This window comes from Anser cygnoides, chromosome 11 (assembly GCF_040182565.1).
Source record: "Anser cygnoides isolate HZ-2024a breed goose chromosome 11, Taihu_goose_T2T_genome, whole genome shotgun sequence".
NCBI classification, from domain to species: domain Eukaryota; kingdom Metazoa; phylum Chordata; class Aves; order Anseriformes; family Anatidae; genus Anser; species Anser cygnoides.
In genome coordinates, this window is record NC_089883.1 from 11,825,261 (window position 1) to 11,842,307 (window position 17,047).

A 17,047-nucleotide genomic window follows, 5' to 3' on the forward strand; every position below is an offset into this window, starting at 1 on the left:
TTGATGACTCATTGTTAGCTGGGGCGACCTGCTGCATTCATTCACTGTCAAACATATCCTTGAATGAGGTAAACAATACTTAATTCACCTCTAATGAGCAGAGTAAGTGCTTCAGCACCATCCACCCACCCTTCTCCTCTCGCTGTCCCCATCCTCAGCTGCAGTGCCACGGCTGTTTGGGGACTGTGTGGGGAGCCCTATCAGGGAGCAGCAGGGTGAAGAACAACCTGTATTTTTGCCTTTTGTACTGGGAACAAAGGCTTCAGCCTTGCAAAACTAGGGCTGGGGGTGCTGCAGCGGGTTATGCTTCTGGCTGTGGATTGCAAGAACCCCACCGGCCACAGGGGAGCATCCTGACCTTCTAAGAATAAACATAAAACCATGGCAGCCAAAACTGCAGCACCACAGAACAAAAAAAATTGCGCACCATGAAATGCGCTGGACATTGAGAGTTCTCTGTGTAGCACCGACTCTGTTCAAAAACGTTATCTTTTTATACCAACCACATTTTGAAGTACTCGAAAGCTATAAAATGAGGCAGCTTTCAATTATTCAGCACGGTTACAAGCCAAGAACATCACTGCAAGAGGTGCTGCATGACTGGGCAGATGTCTATCTTGATGCATCTCTGTATTACTACTGAAATACAAGCAGTCACAGAAGCAGTGGCTGGAGAAACCTCCAGGGAGCTCCAGCCCAACCTTCTCTCGATGAAGGGTTATTGCCAGCATTGTACCAAGTTCTGTGCTCGTAAGTGTTTGTTAAAAAAGGCTAAAAAAGATTGGGATGACAGTCAGAGAGGTATTTAATGAGAGAAAAGGAATGAGAGAAACTTACCTTTTTGGAGCACTTGGTCGTGGTTTTAAGACAGCACTTCTTGTGACAAGCATATTTACATACTGCAACGAAGAAAAAATAGTTTTTAATAATTCAAAACTTCAGACCTCTGCACAAATGTGAATTAAGTAGCTCTTCTTAGAATTTGTGCATGTCAAAAGCATGTTGAATTTGCATTCTTCAGGGGCCAAGTCTATATTAGATTGACTCAAAAAAAAAAAAAAGAAAAAGAAGCCTTTAATTTTAAAGGCCCTATATTTAAGTTCCTGAAACGTTAAAAAAACGACTTGACAGATCAACTCAGAAAATAGCCCATGAGTCACTCTGAGCTATCAGACATGCATATAACTCATAGGTTGGAAAGAGCACCTAGTTTGTATTCTTCCTGCACTGGATACCAGCCTGAAACACCACAGGGCTGATATTTTCAACCTAATAAGAGAATCATTGAAAAAATTAAAATTAAAAAAAAATGTCTCAACCTTGCCTGTTCCTCCTCCACTTTCCTGGGCTCCCCAAAAGTTCAAGTACCCAGAGGTCAAATGGTCTAAGTCCAATGAACTTGTGATGGTCACGAGACTCACAGCATCCATCCCACAGGCTGAAGCCATGGGGTACGTTTGCCATACCTGCCACAGACTCTCTTTACCATCCCTTCTGAAAGCACAACTTAAACGTGGTTTGAACAGTTTGAAGACTTGGGTTAATATCCGTAATGCAAAGCTCCCACGCACAGAACTAACCATAATGTAGGTTCTGGAAGGAATGCCAGCATGAAATTACCAGTGGACTTCAGAAATCCTTAAGGTTTGTCTCAAAAGCTATTCTAATGTGAAAAATCCCAAATATTTGAGAGTGGGGTTACAGGAAACAGTAGCAAACACCTTTCAGAGCCCAGAACCCCAAGACTGTAACAGAAACTCATGAAAAAAAGCCAAATGGAGCATGCTTACATTTACAAACAGAAGCCCTGTCCATTATCCAGATCAAGGAAGAACAATATTCACAGTAGGTGGGGATGCTGTACTGGGTCGCCTTAAAAATGTGCCCATTGTGCTCTTCCACCTGCGATGAAAAAGATTCAGTGGTGAGAAAAAGAGCTGGATGCAGAGTCTGTTGCAAAACAGGGAGCCCGACATGGCCTGCTCTCCAATGTGGGCTTTTACATAGAACCAGCCTGCTATTTGTGTTTCCTTTTTGGACCAATAACCCTGTGGACAGCTCAGACAGAAATCCTGCCTGCATAGGAAACAAACCTTCCTGTAAGCAGGTTAGAAAACAGCTGCATTTGACTGTGGTTGACAGGTCAACCTCTCCATGTTGAAAGGCACTTCTGTGCATCCACTGCCCCTTTTTGCTCTGCATCTTTCCCAGTGCTATTATATCCTTTAGGACAAAAACCTCTATCAGAGATGTAAGATACGTGCTAAGTTTACGAAGTAACCCAGAGCAACACTTTCTGCTTCATTCCCAGTTCTTCTATAATAATTCCTGACATTATATTTACTGTCTTGACTGATGTGGGACATGTTTCCAGAGAACAACCTATAGCAGTCCTTGATATGAACAGAAATGCTGATTTACAGGCTCTTGTTTTTGCCTACAGCCATTCGCAAGCAAACTAAATTCACCTTGTCCATCTTTCTAGCACATCTTTTCAAGACTGCATGTGCACTGGGGTGGGATGTTCAGATCTCACCATAGGATATGTCATGAGCACGTCTCTTATCACTTGTAATTCTGGCCAAAAGGACATTAATTCTTTAATGCACAGGCCCAGAGTGCTCAACTCACCACATCCGCTTCTTTTTTCCTTCTCTTTTTTCGTTCCGTTTTTGGCACCTGGTGTTAAAAAGAGAGTCAAGCGTATTTATGGGCAATTCCCACAAGTAAAGCCTGCAAAGGTCCCTTATCTAACTTTTTCTACCTCTTTCCAGCCCCATCCTCCAGTGCACCTGCGGCCCCATGAAATCCACTCCAAGAAATGCTCCTACTGCAACCAGCCGCCCGGTGTTCAGAAATCCCCTGGCTAACTGTCTCCGTCTCCATCTCAGAGCTGGGATTAGCTGCTGCTCTGGCTCCAAGTCCAGCACCTGTGACCTAAAGCTCTCTGATCTCAGGCAAGACACTCAAGGGCACAGCACTGCAGCCGGAGCTGATGCTCAGCCTGCTCACAAGAAATCCTGTGCAGAGAGCCTGGGGAGGACTTGCAGCAGAAGAGCTGGAGAACGGGATATTTGCTTTCCCTGTTCCACAAGAAACACCATCTCCCAAGCCCAGCCTGAGACCCAGGGGTGGTCCCTGCAGACAGCAGGGAGAAGAAAGCAAGGAGCTCAGGTTTGTAACAGACAGTGCGAGCTCCGACTGCTTGACCAACTGCACCTAGACCCTGAGGACAGTCACTACCATGTAGCCTGCTCCTGCCACCAGACCAAGAGCGATGCATGTGGTCACTTGGGAAAAGCTCAAGAGACTAGGAAAGCACAACATCTCATAGAAAAACAAGACGATGCTTTCACACATCCCTCAAAGACGGGAGCTGCCTTTCCAACCATCCACAGATGGTTGCAGATTTGCCCTGGAGACAAAGTTCACGTATTGGCAGTGGCCAAGACCCAGCTCAACCCAGATGTGAGCTCAGGCTTGCTGAGCTCGGTGAAACACAACCAATGACTCACTCCTCTTGTGCTGGCTTATGTTGTCCACCCCAGCTTACAAAAGGAGAGAAGACAACAGACTTCAAGGTGTCTGCACAGAGCACAGCCCCACAGAAAGAGAGCTCAAAATCTTCAAGGACCTTGAGAAAATGCTGGCTACCTTCACTGCGGTGTAGTCCAGGGGTTTGTACTCTATCATATATTCGTCCAGGAAGACTTTGAAGGTATTGACCCAGACTTTCACTGGAGACTCACTCCAGTCCCTCTGTTCAAGCCTCATGGTCTTCTCAAGGATCTGCTCGAATAAGGCGTACAGGTCCTTATAGCGGATGCTTTTCCCATCATCCATCTTTTATAGAAACAGAAGCAAAAAGAAAAAGGATTTTTATACACATTAGACTGCCTCTTCTGCTCCAGACAATTATTTTAGTTTGACTGGCTTCCAACTGCTTGGGGAAAATACAATTATGATTAAAAGACAGAAAAAAAATATTTAATGGAGAGTTGTTCGTGACCTTTGTCAGGGTGGCTTCTCAGCGCACAGAGCATACGGACAGAAATCTAGGCAGCTGCTGTAAGCCAAAAAAAATGACAGATCAAATATTACCACAGAGGGAACTTTTCACGCAATCTGGACAATGAAATGGCTTGGCTCAGAAATCACTGCTAGGATTCGGAGCAGCAGAAGAGCAGAGCACCACATTCCTCAGATGTTCACAACTCACAACTTTAACCCACAGGTTTCCAGACAAGTTGGGTGTCAAACGGGAGTTTATTGACTTACTGTCATCTCCCTTTGACTGAGAGCAAGCTGTACGGAAGGGACTAGAAATCTCTTCTCAAAGTATACTGAGAGCTGGCTAATGAAGAAGCATTAGTCCAAGTTTACAGCTTTGTGGGACTGAATACAAAGGAAAAGCATCTTCCCTTTGGGATAAGGAGATCAGGAATAAGGCTCAGCAACATCTCTACCACCAGGACTCACAGCATCTCATTTCTCCTGGAGGTGGAAGTTCCCACCTGCTGTCCAGGCACTTACCGCTAACGCTGAGGAGTAAAAGCTGAAGATGTTTTGTCGGAATTCCTTCAGCGCTTTCTTGAACACTACATCCACCAGCGTGTCCTTCTTGCTGTCCTCATTATCCAGCTCATTCATCTGGGAAGAAACCAAAGGGTGTTATGCACCGATGTGACTGTGCTGTGGCAGAGCACTGCATTAGGTGGAGCACTACTAAATGAGCAGCTGCTCCACCACGGGCAGGTGATGTTAATAACTACGTGTGTCTACAAGGCAGTTTCTCCTGCATGCAAACTTAGCACGTAAAAACATGAATGCTTCCCTGGAGCCTTCAGCTTCCGCCCTCTTGGGTCACCCATTTCTGATGCCACCAGGGGCTGCTCAAAGCAGTGGAAGTACCAAAGCTACTGTGCTCCCATAAAACGACCGTGCTGTGCGTGCACAATGCACCCATCTTCTCTCCCAAGCCTGCCCTGGTGCACACTGTGCACTCTTCGCAGTTTTGGGAGTGCAACTAAAGCTCTCCCCTAGGTGGATTATAAGTTTCACCTTGCTGCCTTCAAGATAATACTGTTTTGTTGTCTCCATCCGCTCCCTGATGATTTAGCTGGAGGGGCAATGACAGGCATTACCTTTTTCAGGAGAAACTCATCCATGCTCTTCAGGTCGCTAGCACTGGTTATGATCTGCAGGGAGTCATTCTGCCATTGCACGGGCTCCAGAGCCACGTTGCTGATTTTGACGCTGCGCTTGCGTTTCACTTTGGGAGAGGGCTCCTTGTTCTCCTTAAATTCCCTCCGGTAGATTCCTGACAGCTCAGGACTCCGCGGGGGTGTCAGATGGTGAGGACCCAACTCTACGGGTGGTAATTAATAAAGAAGAAAACGAACAAAATGCAGATTAGTTAACTTGCTCTCTGCCTGACCAAAAATGCTGTAGCAATGTTTGTTTGGTATTTGATTTCACTGAAGCTCTGCAATATGTTTTGCTTTTCAGCATCTCCTGAATTAGGTGAGATAAAGCTGTAAGCAATAAAAATGCTTTTCTCCATGCTCCATGCATGGCATGAAAGAGAAGTAGGGTTTGTTCTCAGGTAATAATAAAATTCTGTGGCTCCAGATGAATTCTCAGTAAGTAAAAAATCTAGGGTCATCTCCCAGAGCTGCACTGGCAGCAAGACGGGAAGGTAGCACAACGGAAAAATAGTCCTGTCACTAAAATAACGGGACAGGCTTCAGAATAAACCTGCAGAGGAGAAAAGTACTGTGCAGTGCTTATAGGAAGATTAAATGTCACTTCTCCATTGGTTACTTCCTCTATCAAGAGGGGAAACATCTGTTGGTGTCCAGACAGCTGCCTGGAGGATTAGCTCCACAGTGGAAGATGGAAGGTGCTGGTGACAGCACACAGCTGGCTTCAGGGGGTCATGTACAAGAGTTTGTCCTCTGTCCTTGTCCCCTGCCTCCCAGAACAAAGTGACAACCCCTACTTGTAAAATTTCATAGAAATTTTGAAAGAAATAGTATTTGTTTGGTTTGCCGCATACTATCTTTTCTGAATGTTTTCTGAATTCCTTCAGACCCATTTTGTGCCATAGAATCTAACTTCCTTGCTGCTGTTTCGTGTTCATGTCACCCATGAAGGCAAGAGAAGTGAACCAGCTCGTCATTTCTATTTGTGCAGTTTTCCAATTCATTCTCCTACACCATCCTCAGCTAGACCATACAATCATACATGATATTCTAATTTACAGGTATCCTAACCCTACAGATAAATGAACTTATCAGTTCTGCATCTTAACCCAAGCCACCATACACGGGGCTACACTTAAAGGTAGTGCAAAGCCAGGCTTAAAACAGCTACACATTTTATCTCTGCCATGACAGCAAATGCAATTTCTCTGCCCCTTACAACACATGTGATCCTGCTGCGTGCTCGCCCAGCACTCACCTTCACCAAGCTGCAAGCCAGAAATCACCTCTCTGTTGGGTGCTTCTTGCTCCGCGTACAGCTCCAGCAGCTCAGACTGTGTAGCAAGCTTCTCCCGAGGGGTCTTCTTCTCCCCCTGCTTTCCCTTCACCCAAAATCTCATCTTGGCTCGTTGAGGCCTGGAAATAATTTGTGGAAAGAACTGCCTTAACCGGGAAAGTGTCCTTCAAGCCAAAACCACCTAAAGTCTCCCAGACCTTCATGTCCTTTTAGTAGGAGCTAAATGTGTACAACTGCTTACAGGAAAACCAGGCTATTTGTCCCCGGGAAATGCAGGAAACTCCAAGTTTCATGTATGCTGTTGGGTGGTTTGGGATGGGATGCCTGGCATACGGCTTCAAAACTTTGTTGTGACATGAACTTTATCACCCCTTCTAACTGGGTGTGTTCGTGGTCACTTATGAAGAGATGTGACGAGTAACTCATTCTGATTTTGGCTGGTTGAGCCAAAACCACCAAGCTGGGGACTAGTGCAGCTCAGCAGTGTGAAGGAAATCAAAAAGGGCTCGGGGTGGACTCGTCCCCCAGCTCCAGCCACGTTCCATACCTCCCGTCTGGGGCCAGGGTCTTCTGCGCGGCCGCCAGCTTCCCGATCTCCCCCTGAGACATGGTTTTATGGAGTTTTGTTTGGCCTTCCCCAGAGGTGAACCGCTGCACCGTCTGTAACAATTCAAGGATGAATCATTCAAAAATGAGACAGTTCTTGGAATTCCAGAACTCTTTAAGCAAAAATTAGACATTTCACCTGTTACGAATGAAATCTTTATTTCTATCTGCCTACGGGTAAAAATCTATGTCCCTGTCGAGCTAGCTGCAGCTCCTGCAACTACAGAAATATTTTAATGGCTTCTAAAACAGAAGGACATTTCTCTTACTCCAATTCTATCTCGAGGTCCAACCTTCTTCCTCCTTTAGCAACAAATGCTGGAAGTCGGTGTGCACTGAGCCATAGGCCCTCATCACCAAGCACGCAGAACTGCTCAGCCACCTTGCTCTGGGCAGCCCGGCTCTCTGGCCGAGAAGAGCCCCGTTAGCCGCAATCGTTAGCCACACTTAAGTGATTTGTGGTGTTCCCCACTTCAACCTTGTGCCTGCCATCAGCCTCCGTTGGAGACTTTGCAGAAGGAAAAAAAATAAATCTTTGTGCCAAGGACACATTAAAATGTACCCTTATGAAATAAGAGATTAAGCAGCTTTAATACAAAGGCTTTCTGCCTTTGTCACCTCTTTAAATGCCCCCAGCTCATTTTTAAGGGTGACAGGAATTTGCAATAATCAGATGTTAACAGGGTTCCATGAATAATAATATCTACTAAGTTCTAAAAATGTGGGTTTAAATTATTCTGCATTATACAATGATAAGTTTTGCACCATTTCTATTATCTTGCACTCGGTAGGAAACAAGGCAAGCGATGGTGCTTTCCTCCTCTCCCCAGAGGCCGCAGAGGCCACAGCCATGACGCTGTATTTTAATGACTGGCAGTTGCTATCCAAAAAGCATGTCCCAAGAGGCAGCAAAAATGGAGATGTTACCTTAGTCCCTCTCTTGTCACACGCTCACAAAGCCTCCACCACTGTGTTATATGAGCAATGTTTTTTATCTTGGGAAATATTACTAAAATCTCTCTTTGTTTACCCAGCATGGAGGAGGAAGCCATCCAAAGGCAGCCTGGCAGCGTGCAGCCCAGAAATATTCTTGCCATATATATATATATATTAATACATTTTGGCTCTTGAAGGAGAGCCTTTCAGCACAATGAAAGCAGGGAGTCAGGCTGTATGAAATGATTTGGGAGATCTCTTCTTCAGCTTTCCCTTCACATAGATGTTTCAGCTGAATGCACCGTGCTTTTAAGCATTTCCTTTTCACCAAAAAAAACATTTCACATAAAATTCAATAAATTATGGGCTGCAGGGCAGTCACATTTACCACACTTACTCTCCCATTCTTTATTTTTCACCCCTGTACTAACCTCCCTGCCAGCCAGAAGATGGCAGCACACAAGGCAAAACTGCCACTGCAAAAGAAAAAGCTGCTTTCATCATAGGTTTTTTTGTTCCTGTTGTTCTTACATTTAGGTGATGATTACATATAAATTGTGGAGACTTGCAAGGGAAAAAAGGACCTCAAAACCCATGAAGGTGATTTCCATCCAGTGACCCTATTAAAATATTTGCCCCCATGATATAACATCTGTAATGCACTTTTTAAACAAAACTGAAGGATTTTTTTTTTCTTATTATTATTAATCAAAATATGATACAAATCCTGTTCTTCATCAAGGGGATATATCCGTGAGCCAAGGACCAAAGTTAAAATGACCTGGGGTAATTAAATAACTAAGGAATAACTGGATGCCAAATAATACAAGCAATGAAGTACTTGAATATAGAGGCGTAATGGACATTGTGATTGCTCTGTGCAGGCGATTCGGCGTGTTTTCCTGGAATTGCCTTGGCTTGTCTGAGAGATAAGGGGACGCATTTCAGGGCAGAGAGGGGAAAAAGACTCTGTGAAATTCTGTTGAAAAGGGCTTTTTGTAAAGCAAAACGCAGCACGGACATCACTGCCCACTGGATGTTAACGGATAGGGTCTGAAAACGGTCCTCATCTTTACCAGTGTGGAATAAAACTGTGGAGAAGAAATGCTCCCTGACATCAGAGCATATGACAGGATGCAAGTGGCATACAGCCTTGTCGTTAAGATTAAAGATAAGGCTTTGGACTTACTTTCATCCCATGTAGACGCCTCAGAGACTGCATGCCTCTCTCTGAAGGCAGGCTTTGTGGGGAGATGAGACTTCCTACCAGACCTCACCTCCCCATCACCCTCTGGCCATTACCACTACAATCTCTCCCTGCTCTGCCCCTATTTTTGATCTATTATAGATCAGTGTTTCTTCTGCTACCACTGCAAATTCTACAGGCTTTGAAAGAAGGACTGAAGGCATTTTTGGCACGAGACCCTTCTGTTTGAGGGACCCTTCCAAGAAGTTGTGAAGGGCAAGGTCCTCAGCTGGATGGGAAACTTTCTCAGCTCCCAAGACAAGCCCTCTTCCATGCAGGGAACACCACAAAGCACCATGTGCGTGCAAACCGCGATATCCAGGGGGTCCGTACTCATCCCATAGAGCAAAAGGGGACCATTTTTTTTTTTTTAACTCTGAAAGAACAACCTCTATTTTGCTTGCCCATGCTAGAAAGAGGCCAAGCGAGATGACTTGTCCCAGCAGGCAGCAGTGCTACGTGCTGTGTTGAAGGGCTTCCTAAAGTGCAACGCTCCCTCTGAACAGCTGAGGACAAGAGCTCTTCTTCCATGGCTGGCTCTTCAGGGATGCTTGGGATCAGCTGGTGACAAATGACAGAGATACTCAGACTGCTGTTTGTCAATTCATGGCTTTAGTACGGACGTTGGAGCAAAATATATCACTGCTTCAATATCCAGGGCCCTCTCTAAGAGGCTCTGCTGAAGGGAAATATATGCGGAAGGTATTTCTGGTGTGGTTTCTTTAACCAAGGCTTTCTTTCTATCTGCTGGAGGGAAGTTCTCCAGGCGTAGGTGCAAAACACAAGTGGTATTAATATGCACTGACCACAGCCAGAAGCTATTCCTCCCACTTGTACTTGTCTCACGGCAAGGCAGGTATATCCTTGGCCAAAAAACTCAAGCAACCTTTGAAGGCTTGGTCTCGTCAGGAAGCCCTTTATCCTTAAAGACACCTTGGCTCTTTGCAGATAACTGTACCTTAAGCAGCCAGCTTGTATACTGGTGCACCTTGGACTTCAGCTCTGGCTGAAGATGCTCTGGGCTACCCTGCACTTAGGTCAGGAGCATCAGTCTCTGGTGGCCCCACACGTACCAGCTGGTGACACTCAACCATTGACTTAGTGGTCGTGAAACCAATGGGTAAAACAGCCGGGTTCGCACCAGCGAGGAGTCTCATCACATGCTTAACTTCACAAAGTCACACTTGATCTTTGTTGTGTATCCAGCAGCCCTCGGCCATTGGGCAGCACATCAAAAGGGGCTTTTTGGAAAGTCGTAGCTGGGGGCAGGAACCCTATGAATAAACTATTCAGTAGGAGGGCAACCAGCCTGCGCGTGACAACTGCCTGGTGCGTCTTCATGTGAGCATCACAAGACATGAGGGATATGGCTACACACACATTCACCTACTTGAACCCAAACCAACATGCACCAGTACTGCCCTATTATAGGCTGCTTCATCATTTGCAACACCCGAGCAGGCTCTGCTAATAAATATGAATAAGCAGCTGGATTTTGCTGCTTTAAAGAGCTCTGCCCTACGGGTGTGGCGATCCTGACACAAAGAAGCCACAAGCCAAAGAGCTGGTCCCAAACCTGCAATACAGAATACAGACGGAAACACTGTACATGTGGTCAAGACATACAGACATACGATACCACTGGGCACACAACTTTACGAGCAGCGTTTGCTAGAAAGCAGAACTCAACCGCACAAAGGGTTGCGTCAAGGCGAAACCGCTGGCTAAGCCTGACCACCAGTTAGAGCTAGTGATGGAGCGCAGAGAAGAGGGATACAGGAGGAGAGACGATACAGTTGGCACCTACTACTACTTGCATGCAGTGAGAGCTGTTAAACAAAGTGAGCAGAGGCCCAGGAGCATCTCTAATGAGTGGGATGAGCCAGGTCCCTCCCAAGGATGGAGTTTCCCAAGCGTTAGCCCAGCACCTTTTGCGTCTCAGCAGAGATTGCCAGTGGAAAAGACTTCTACGGCTAAAAGACTAGGGCTTTGTAACAGGGTAGCCTCCAGGAACACAGCATGGCAAAGCCCAGGACTCTTGCCACGCTTTTGAGCTGCTCCTTCCAGCATTTGCAGGGACCAGGTCCATGTGCCATTAGACCAGGAAGCGAGACTGCGGCAGAAGGAAGTCCAGATGAAAATGCTGGCATTTAGCATCAACCAAGGAAAAGTTTGTTGCCTTCTTGCCAAGGCTCCCTCGGGCTCCTGGCTGCACGCACCGAGCATTTACAGAGGGACACTCCGGGCAAGCGCGGCTTTCCTACAGGTCCGCAGGTGGTTTTGGACCTACACCTCCAGATTTGGCTTCCTGTTCCTCCCTATCTATCTTTTTTCCCATCTTAATGGAGAGTCTTTGGTTCTTTAGTGTAAGGAAGTTGAACATTTTCTTTCTCATTGTGTCTTCAAATGCATGCCTCAAGTGAATGTAAAGGTGCAGGATAGGAGGCACTGCATTTTCATGTGCAAGTTTATTTAAGCTGACTTCTCGTCAAATAGGGGACAAAAAATAAAAGCTGGTCCTGATATTACTCCTCTGTAAAATTCTCCCTTTCCTATTATAAAAATAGGGAGATGAACTAAAGCACAGCCAAGTGAGTTCAGTTCAAAGAGCCACGTCTTTCAACCATGTTTCTGCCAGACAGCACTTGAAGTATTCCTGGCTCAAAACCCTTGAAAATTTATCATGAGTAACCTTAAAAATTCAGGGAATTTGTGAAACTCTGCCCCTTCCCAGTGAGGAAAAACGTGTTGTTTATAATAAAAACTGCTAACAGAAAAGTCATGAAAAGCCCTCCTTAGCCATCTGACTTTCTTGCAAAGGCAGATTTTAGGATCACACGAGATATTTGCTGGATCTGTGGCAATGTGAGCACTTATGGCACGAGACACTGCCTTGGGTTTATCCGCACATCTACGTGGACACCTCTGCTACCTCCTGCCGCAGAAAAACTGGGAGAGAGGTGGAAGTCACTGTCCTCTTCCACTCCTGAAACCTCTCAGTTCATGGTTTTCTGAACACAGCTTATCCAGGCTGCCATCTCTCCTGAACAAAACCACTAACATGCTTTTTCTCTTTTTTTTTTAAATCACGCTATGTTTTATTGCCCAATTTACAGGTTTTTGTTTCTCAAAGACAATATCTGCCAGTATTACTCCAATAATTGAGGACTGAATAATCATCAGATACCCTAGGTAAGGATACCAAATCAAAAGTTATAGGAGGTGCAAGGTTCATATTGTTTTCTTTGTTCTCTGTTACTTTTTTGTCCAGTGTTTGCCTTGATCTTTTCTATGCATTTCTGTAGATAATTTTGCTAGAGCCAAAGGATCCTAGTGGGACTTTGTAATGGAGGTAATCCTAGTTAAAAATCCTAGTTAAAAAAACAAACAAGGTAGCTGTGCGATGAGTTGCAATGCTACATAAAACCTATGGAAACCATGGAAGCTACTCTCAAATCATGCCAGCAAACATCCCCATGGCTGACAGAAATTCAAATAATTTCCCTTTATGTTTTGTACTCATTTCTGCTGTGTTCTCTGAGTTTACCCATCTACAACATCCGTGTGAGTGGGAGAAGAAGCGGTGTAGGATCCGTGCAGCTAAGGTTAGCAAAGAAATGCTCCCGCAGATCTGCTTGCTCCCTTTTTTTTTCCAGCCCCAACAAGTTGGAAAATTACCATTTCGGAGTCACTGTAACAGGCCTGCCCGAGCCGGGCTGCAGGCCCTGTCTCAGGATGAGGAGGTTGGTCAGAGGAGAGAAGGAACTCAAAATTGCCATCGTAATCATCTTCCTCCGTATCCCCCTCCCCATCAGCAAAAGTACCTCTAGTCAAGAAATCGGAGCGCGTCCGCGCCATGCGGGCTTTCTTTTTATGGGTCGGTCTGGGAACCTGCTTGACCAAATGATAAAACATAACAACAACAAAAAAAAAGGTTTTAAAAATAAAAGGAGATTCTATAAAAGGAGATTCTACCAGTGTTTGGCATCATAGCGTAGCTCAAGTACAGCCTTACAACATCGCTGAGTAACACTGCACTCCACAGAGGACACACACTATTACATGTAGTGCAAAAACAACCAGGAAAACAAAAGCCAAGACAGCACGGAGAAAATGGGACAATAATGGATGTTACTAAAATGGACATTAAAGCAAACAGGACAAGACTGCGTACTACAGTGTTTGCCATCAGGACTGCAAGATCCTTTTCATCCAGAGCAATTCTGTGCTGCTACCCATTAATGCTATGGGGGCTTTTTTCAAGAGAAGGTGTGAAAGTTGCCTTAGTGTGACATCCCCCCCATCCCCAAGAACCCTGTGCAACCCTTGTGCTTTGTACTTCTCCAAAGCACTTGAGGGAAAGCTGGCAGAATAAAGGTTTGGGATTTTTTTTCCCCTTTTCAATTAAAAGAGAAAATAAGAAAGCTGCAACTTACCTCCCCTCTGCCAGACCCAGGCATCTTAAATGGCTTCCTAGTTAGCTCACCCTTGGGAAGGCATTGATGACTTGCTTCCCTGCTGAAAGGCAACAAAACAGAGATGTTTCATTTTCTCTAAAAGCTTTCCCACTGCGCCAGCCCAGCTCTCAGCAACGCAGAAGTATGCAGCCCAAGCAATCAAGAACAAATCACTGTTTGAGGTCACAGGTTTTCAGAACTGCTTCAAATTCTTCAGGATTTGACTTAATACCAAAGGACAAGAAGATATGAATTTCTTTTTGCCAGAGCTGCACTCTACCCTTCATGGTGGTTACTGATGGTATCTTTCCAGTTCTGTACTCTGAAATGTGATTGCTCTGTTGCAGCATTAAAATTTTTTAAGTTCCGAGCAAACTAAAGATGAGGATTTTTGATATATTTTTCCTTTTCCTCTTGCTTGTTCTGTGCATGAACAAGCCAGGAAAAGAAACTGAAAGGAGCGTGGGGAGAAGACTGTTCTCAAATACTCACTTTCAAAGCAATTCTCCAGGACCTCCTGCAGATTTCAACTAAACTGGCTCAGAAGGAGAGCATCCTCACTTTGCATCTAACACAGCATTCAAAAACATTCCCATTTAACTTGCTCTTTGCTCAGCTCACTCTTTCTGCCATCATTTCTGAACAAAACTCTACCATGCCCATGAGTGAGGGCTCCATAAAGCCCTTCACTGCCTTCCTGCTCATGGGATGCTGCTGGCTCTATTGGGGACAAAGGAGTATTTTCATCGACTGTTAAAGACTGCTAAATCCATTATATGTGTAACTTTTTATGCAAGTGATACAGTGGCAAAGTGCATCCACATCCTAAACTCCCTTTGGACAGTTGCTGCTTTTTCTCAGCAATCGTATAATCACCTTTGCTGATTATTTTAATTCTACAATTAGCAAGAAAAATCCTGAAATATTCTGACTTGTCTAGTCATTCCTGCTCTGGCCACCCAAAAATGCTTTGTTGTTTTTTTTTTTTTCCTCTTAATTTTTTACCTTTCAAAAGAAACCCGTATCACTGTTCATACTTAGGGTAAATGAAACAAGTGTCAACTCTCTCTTGCTATTAACGCCTTTCACCTGCTAATAGCTATGAATATCTCCCCTGGCTTATATAATGCCCAACACACAGGAAACTTAGAAATAGCATTTCAAGCTCTTTTTCTTTGTCCCCTGATTTCTGCCCACTCACTGCTTTAAGATCATAAAACCTGACACTGGTCTGTTTCAATAGTTGGGTTGTTGTTTTTTTTCAATCTCCAGAAACCACATTCTGCCAGAGACTATTTTACCCAACAAAGGCCTACACGGAAAGCCCATCATATTTTTACTCACTGGAGGCCGAAGGGATTATCTTTCGGTGTGAAGAACAGGGTGCTTGCCCTCGTCTCCTCCGTGGCCTGGTGTGGCACTCGGGGCTGCCGGAGGCGCTCTGTCCTAGAGAAGGGGCTGCCCGGGACATCCCTGGGGTCCGGAGCCAGCCTGGAGCTGCAACGTGACTCCAGCGCCGTCCCCGCCTGACCCTCCCTTCGCTCCATGAACATGCTGACAGGTCTGTCTTTGGCAGCACCATGGGCTGGAGAGCCTCCCCTGTTCCCAACGGTGAGACCTTTGATGTCCACTGATGAGGTTGGCGTTCCAGCTGTGGTTGTGCCCTGGGGGTGCAGGATGAGGGCTGACTGAGGCCGGCTGTCTGGTTTTTTGGATGGTTTCAAAGTGGGGTCCTTCGTTCTGCTCAGCTCAGCCCTCTGCAAAGCCTCCACACGGCCTTGCTTCTCAAGCTGCTCGAAGGCTTTGCGCTGTCTCTCCAGAATTTCCTTCTGCTGACGGATCTGCTCCATCATCTCCCTCTCATTTTGCAGCTGAAGTTGCTTTTGTCGCTCTTCCTTCTCCACATTGAGCTTCTCCAGTCTCTTGATGACGGAGTCTGGAGAATGGGTCTGTGTCGCAGCAGCTGTCCCACGTTCCTCTCTCTTGGCAGAAGACTTTTCTCCTTCCTCCCTTCCCAAGGCTTTGCCCTGGTCTTGCTCAGAGTCCTTCCTGATCTCTGAGAACGTAACTGTTTTCTCCTCTCTTTCCACTGCTTTATTCCTCAAGTTATTCTCCACCAGTGACTGCTTTACCTTCATGTTGTCCTGTGGTGGAATGTAGAAAGTAGGTAGGTTACTAGAAAGGAAAGTTTCTCTTGGATGCATCTTGTATAGGTAATTCTGGGGGTCACAGACCACATGCTCCTTTGCAGTGTGGTTATCGGGCAGCTCAGAGTCTGAAAGCATCCTTCTGCAACTGGATAAATTGCTGTTCACATCAGCTGTGCAGAAAGACTTGTCCTGCAGATTGGGCTGGGGACTGCTAGGCACGGAGTCCTGAGTCTCAGGGGAAAACGACTGCACATCTTGCTCATCTAAAACTAAGGAAACGAGTTTACTTGGGGTATCTTCACAGCTTAACATCTCTAAGCTCCCTTGAGAGCTTTCACTCTCCGGGGTTCCCTGAGGGGAATGAAGTGCCTCTGATACCAGCTCGGTAGACCACCGTCGCTCTTCTGAAGGCGACAGCCCTCCGGTGGACCGGACCTTAAGCAATTCCAAGCTGAATTTTGCCTGTTCCAGCTCACGCATTCTCCGGCTTTCCCTTTTTGCACGAACAACTTTCTTCTGGTTAAGATCCTCCAGTGACTTGGGTCTCTCTCTCACAATTACTTCCTCTTCAGTGTCCATACCACTCTGGCTACTGGCTCTCTCGTGCCTTTTGTACAATAAATTTGCAGAAGTGTCCAGTGGATCCACATGATTCACCCGATTATTCTCCATCAGTGATTTATGTTCCTCTACAGCTCTCACTCTCTCTTCAAATGAGCCATCCTCCCACTTGGATGGGTCGGAGCCCTTAATTTCCAAAGCACCATCTGCCTCCAGTCCATCCTCTTCGCTAATTGACAGGCCATTCTCCAGCTGCATCTCTTTTAACCTCTGCTCTTTCAAAGCTCTAAACCTGCAAGAAAGCAGAAAAGCAGTACATTGTAACCCCGTGCCCATTCACATTGTTCCAAGGCACCACACTGGAGGCATCTCATCACCATCATCTCACCACCATCAGCATCTCGAAAAATCCTCCTCGCCAGTCAGGTGCAAGATGACGCAAGTTCGTGGTCAATGCACCAAGTGCACTTTCAGTCTTCTCTTTTGCAATCTCAGCTACTCAAGAATTGCACCAACACACCTGAAAGCTTCTCCTGTGCCAATGACAGCAGTTCCAGACTTCATCCCTGGTGTAGACAGTTTGTAAGCCA

General features: G+C 45.7%; 1 protein-coding gene across 14 annotated transcripts in view; it reads right to left on the reverse strand.

Moving 5' to 3' along the window:
* Positions 1-17,047, reverse strand: part of MYO9A (myosin IXA) — a 188,275-nt gene that overhangs the window by 12,415 nt on the left and 158,813 nt on the right. For 5 of the 14 annotated variants that reach the window (XM_067004001.1, XM_067004002.1, XM_067003999.1 and 2 more), the window contains 11 exons: positions 15,091-16,749; positions 13,726-13,807; positions 12,968-13,183; positions 7,049-7,161; positions 6,463-6,620; positions 5,145-5,368; positions 4,534-4,650; positions 3,652-3,843; positions 2,632-2,679; positions 1,791-1,902; positions 838-899 (listed from right to left, as the gene is read on the reverse strand). In XM_067004001.1, the coding sequence (XP_066860102.1) occupies positions 838-899; positions 1,791-1,902; positions 2,632-2,679; positions 3,652-3,843; positions 4,534-4,650; positions 5,145-5,368; positions 6,463-6,620; positions 7,049-7,161; positions 12,968-13,183; positions 13,726-13,807; positions 15,091-16,749 (2,983 nt within the window). The remainder of the gene's footprint in view (positions 1-837; positions 900-1,790; positions 1,903-2,631; positions 2,680-3,651; positions 3,844-4,533; positions 4,651-5,144; positions 5,369-6,462; positions 6,621-7,048; positions 7,162-12,967; positions 13,184-13,725; positions 13,808-15,090; positions 16,750-17,047) is intronic. The other 9 variants (XM_067004000.1, XM_067003993.1, XM_067003998.1 and 6 more) reach the window with 8 other exon arrangements.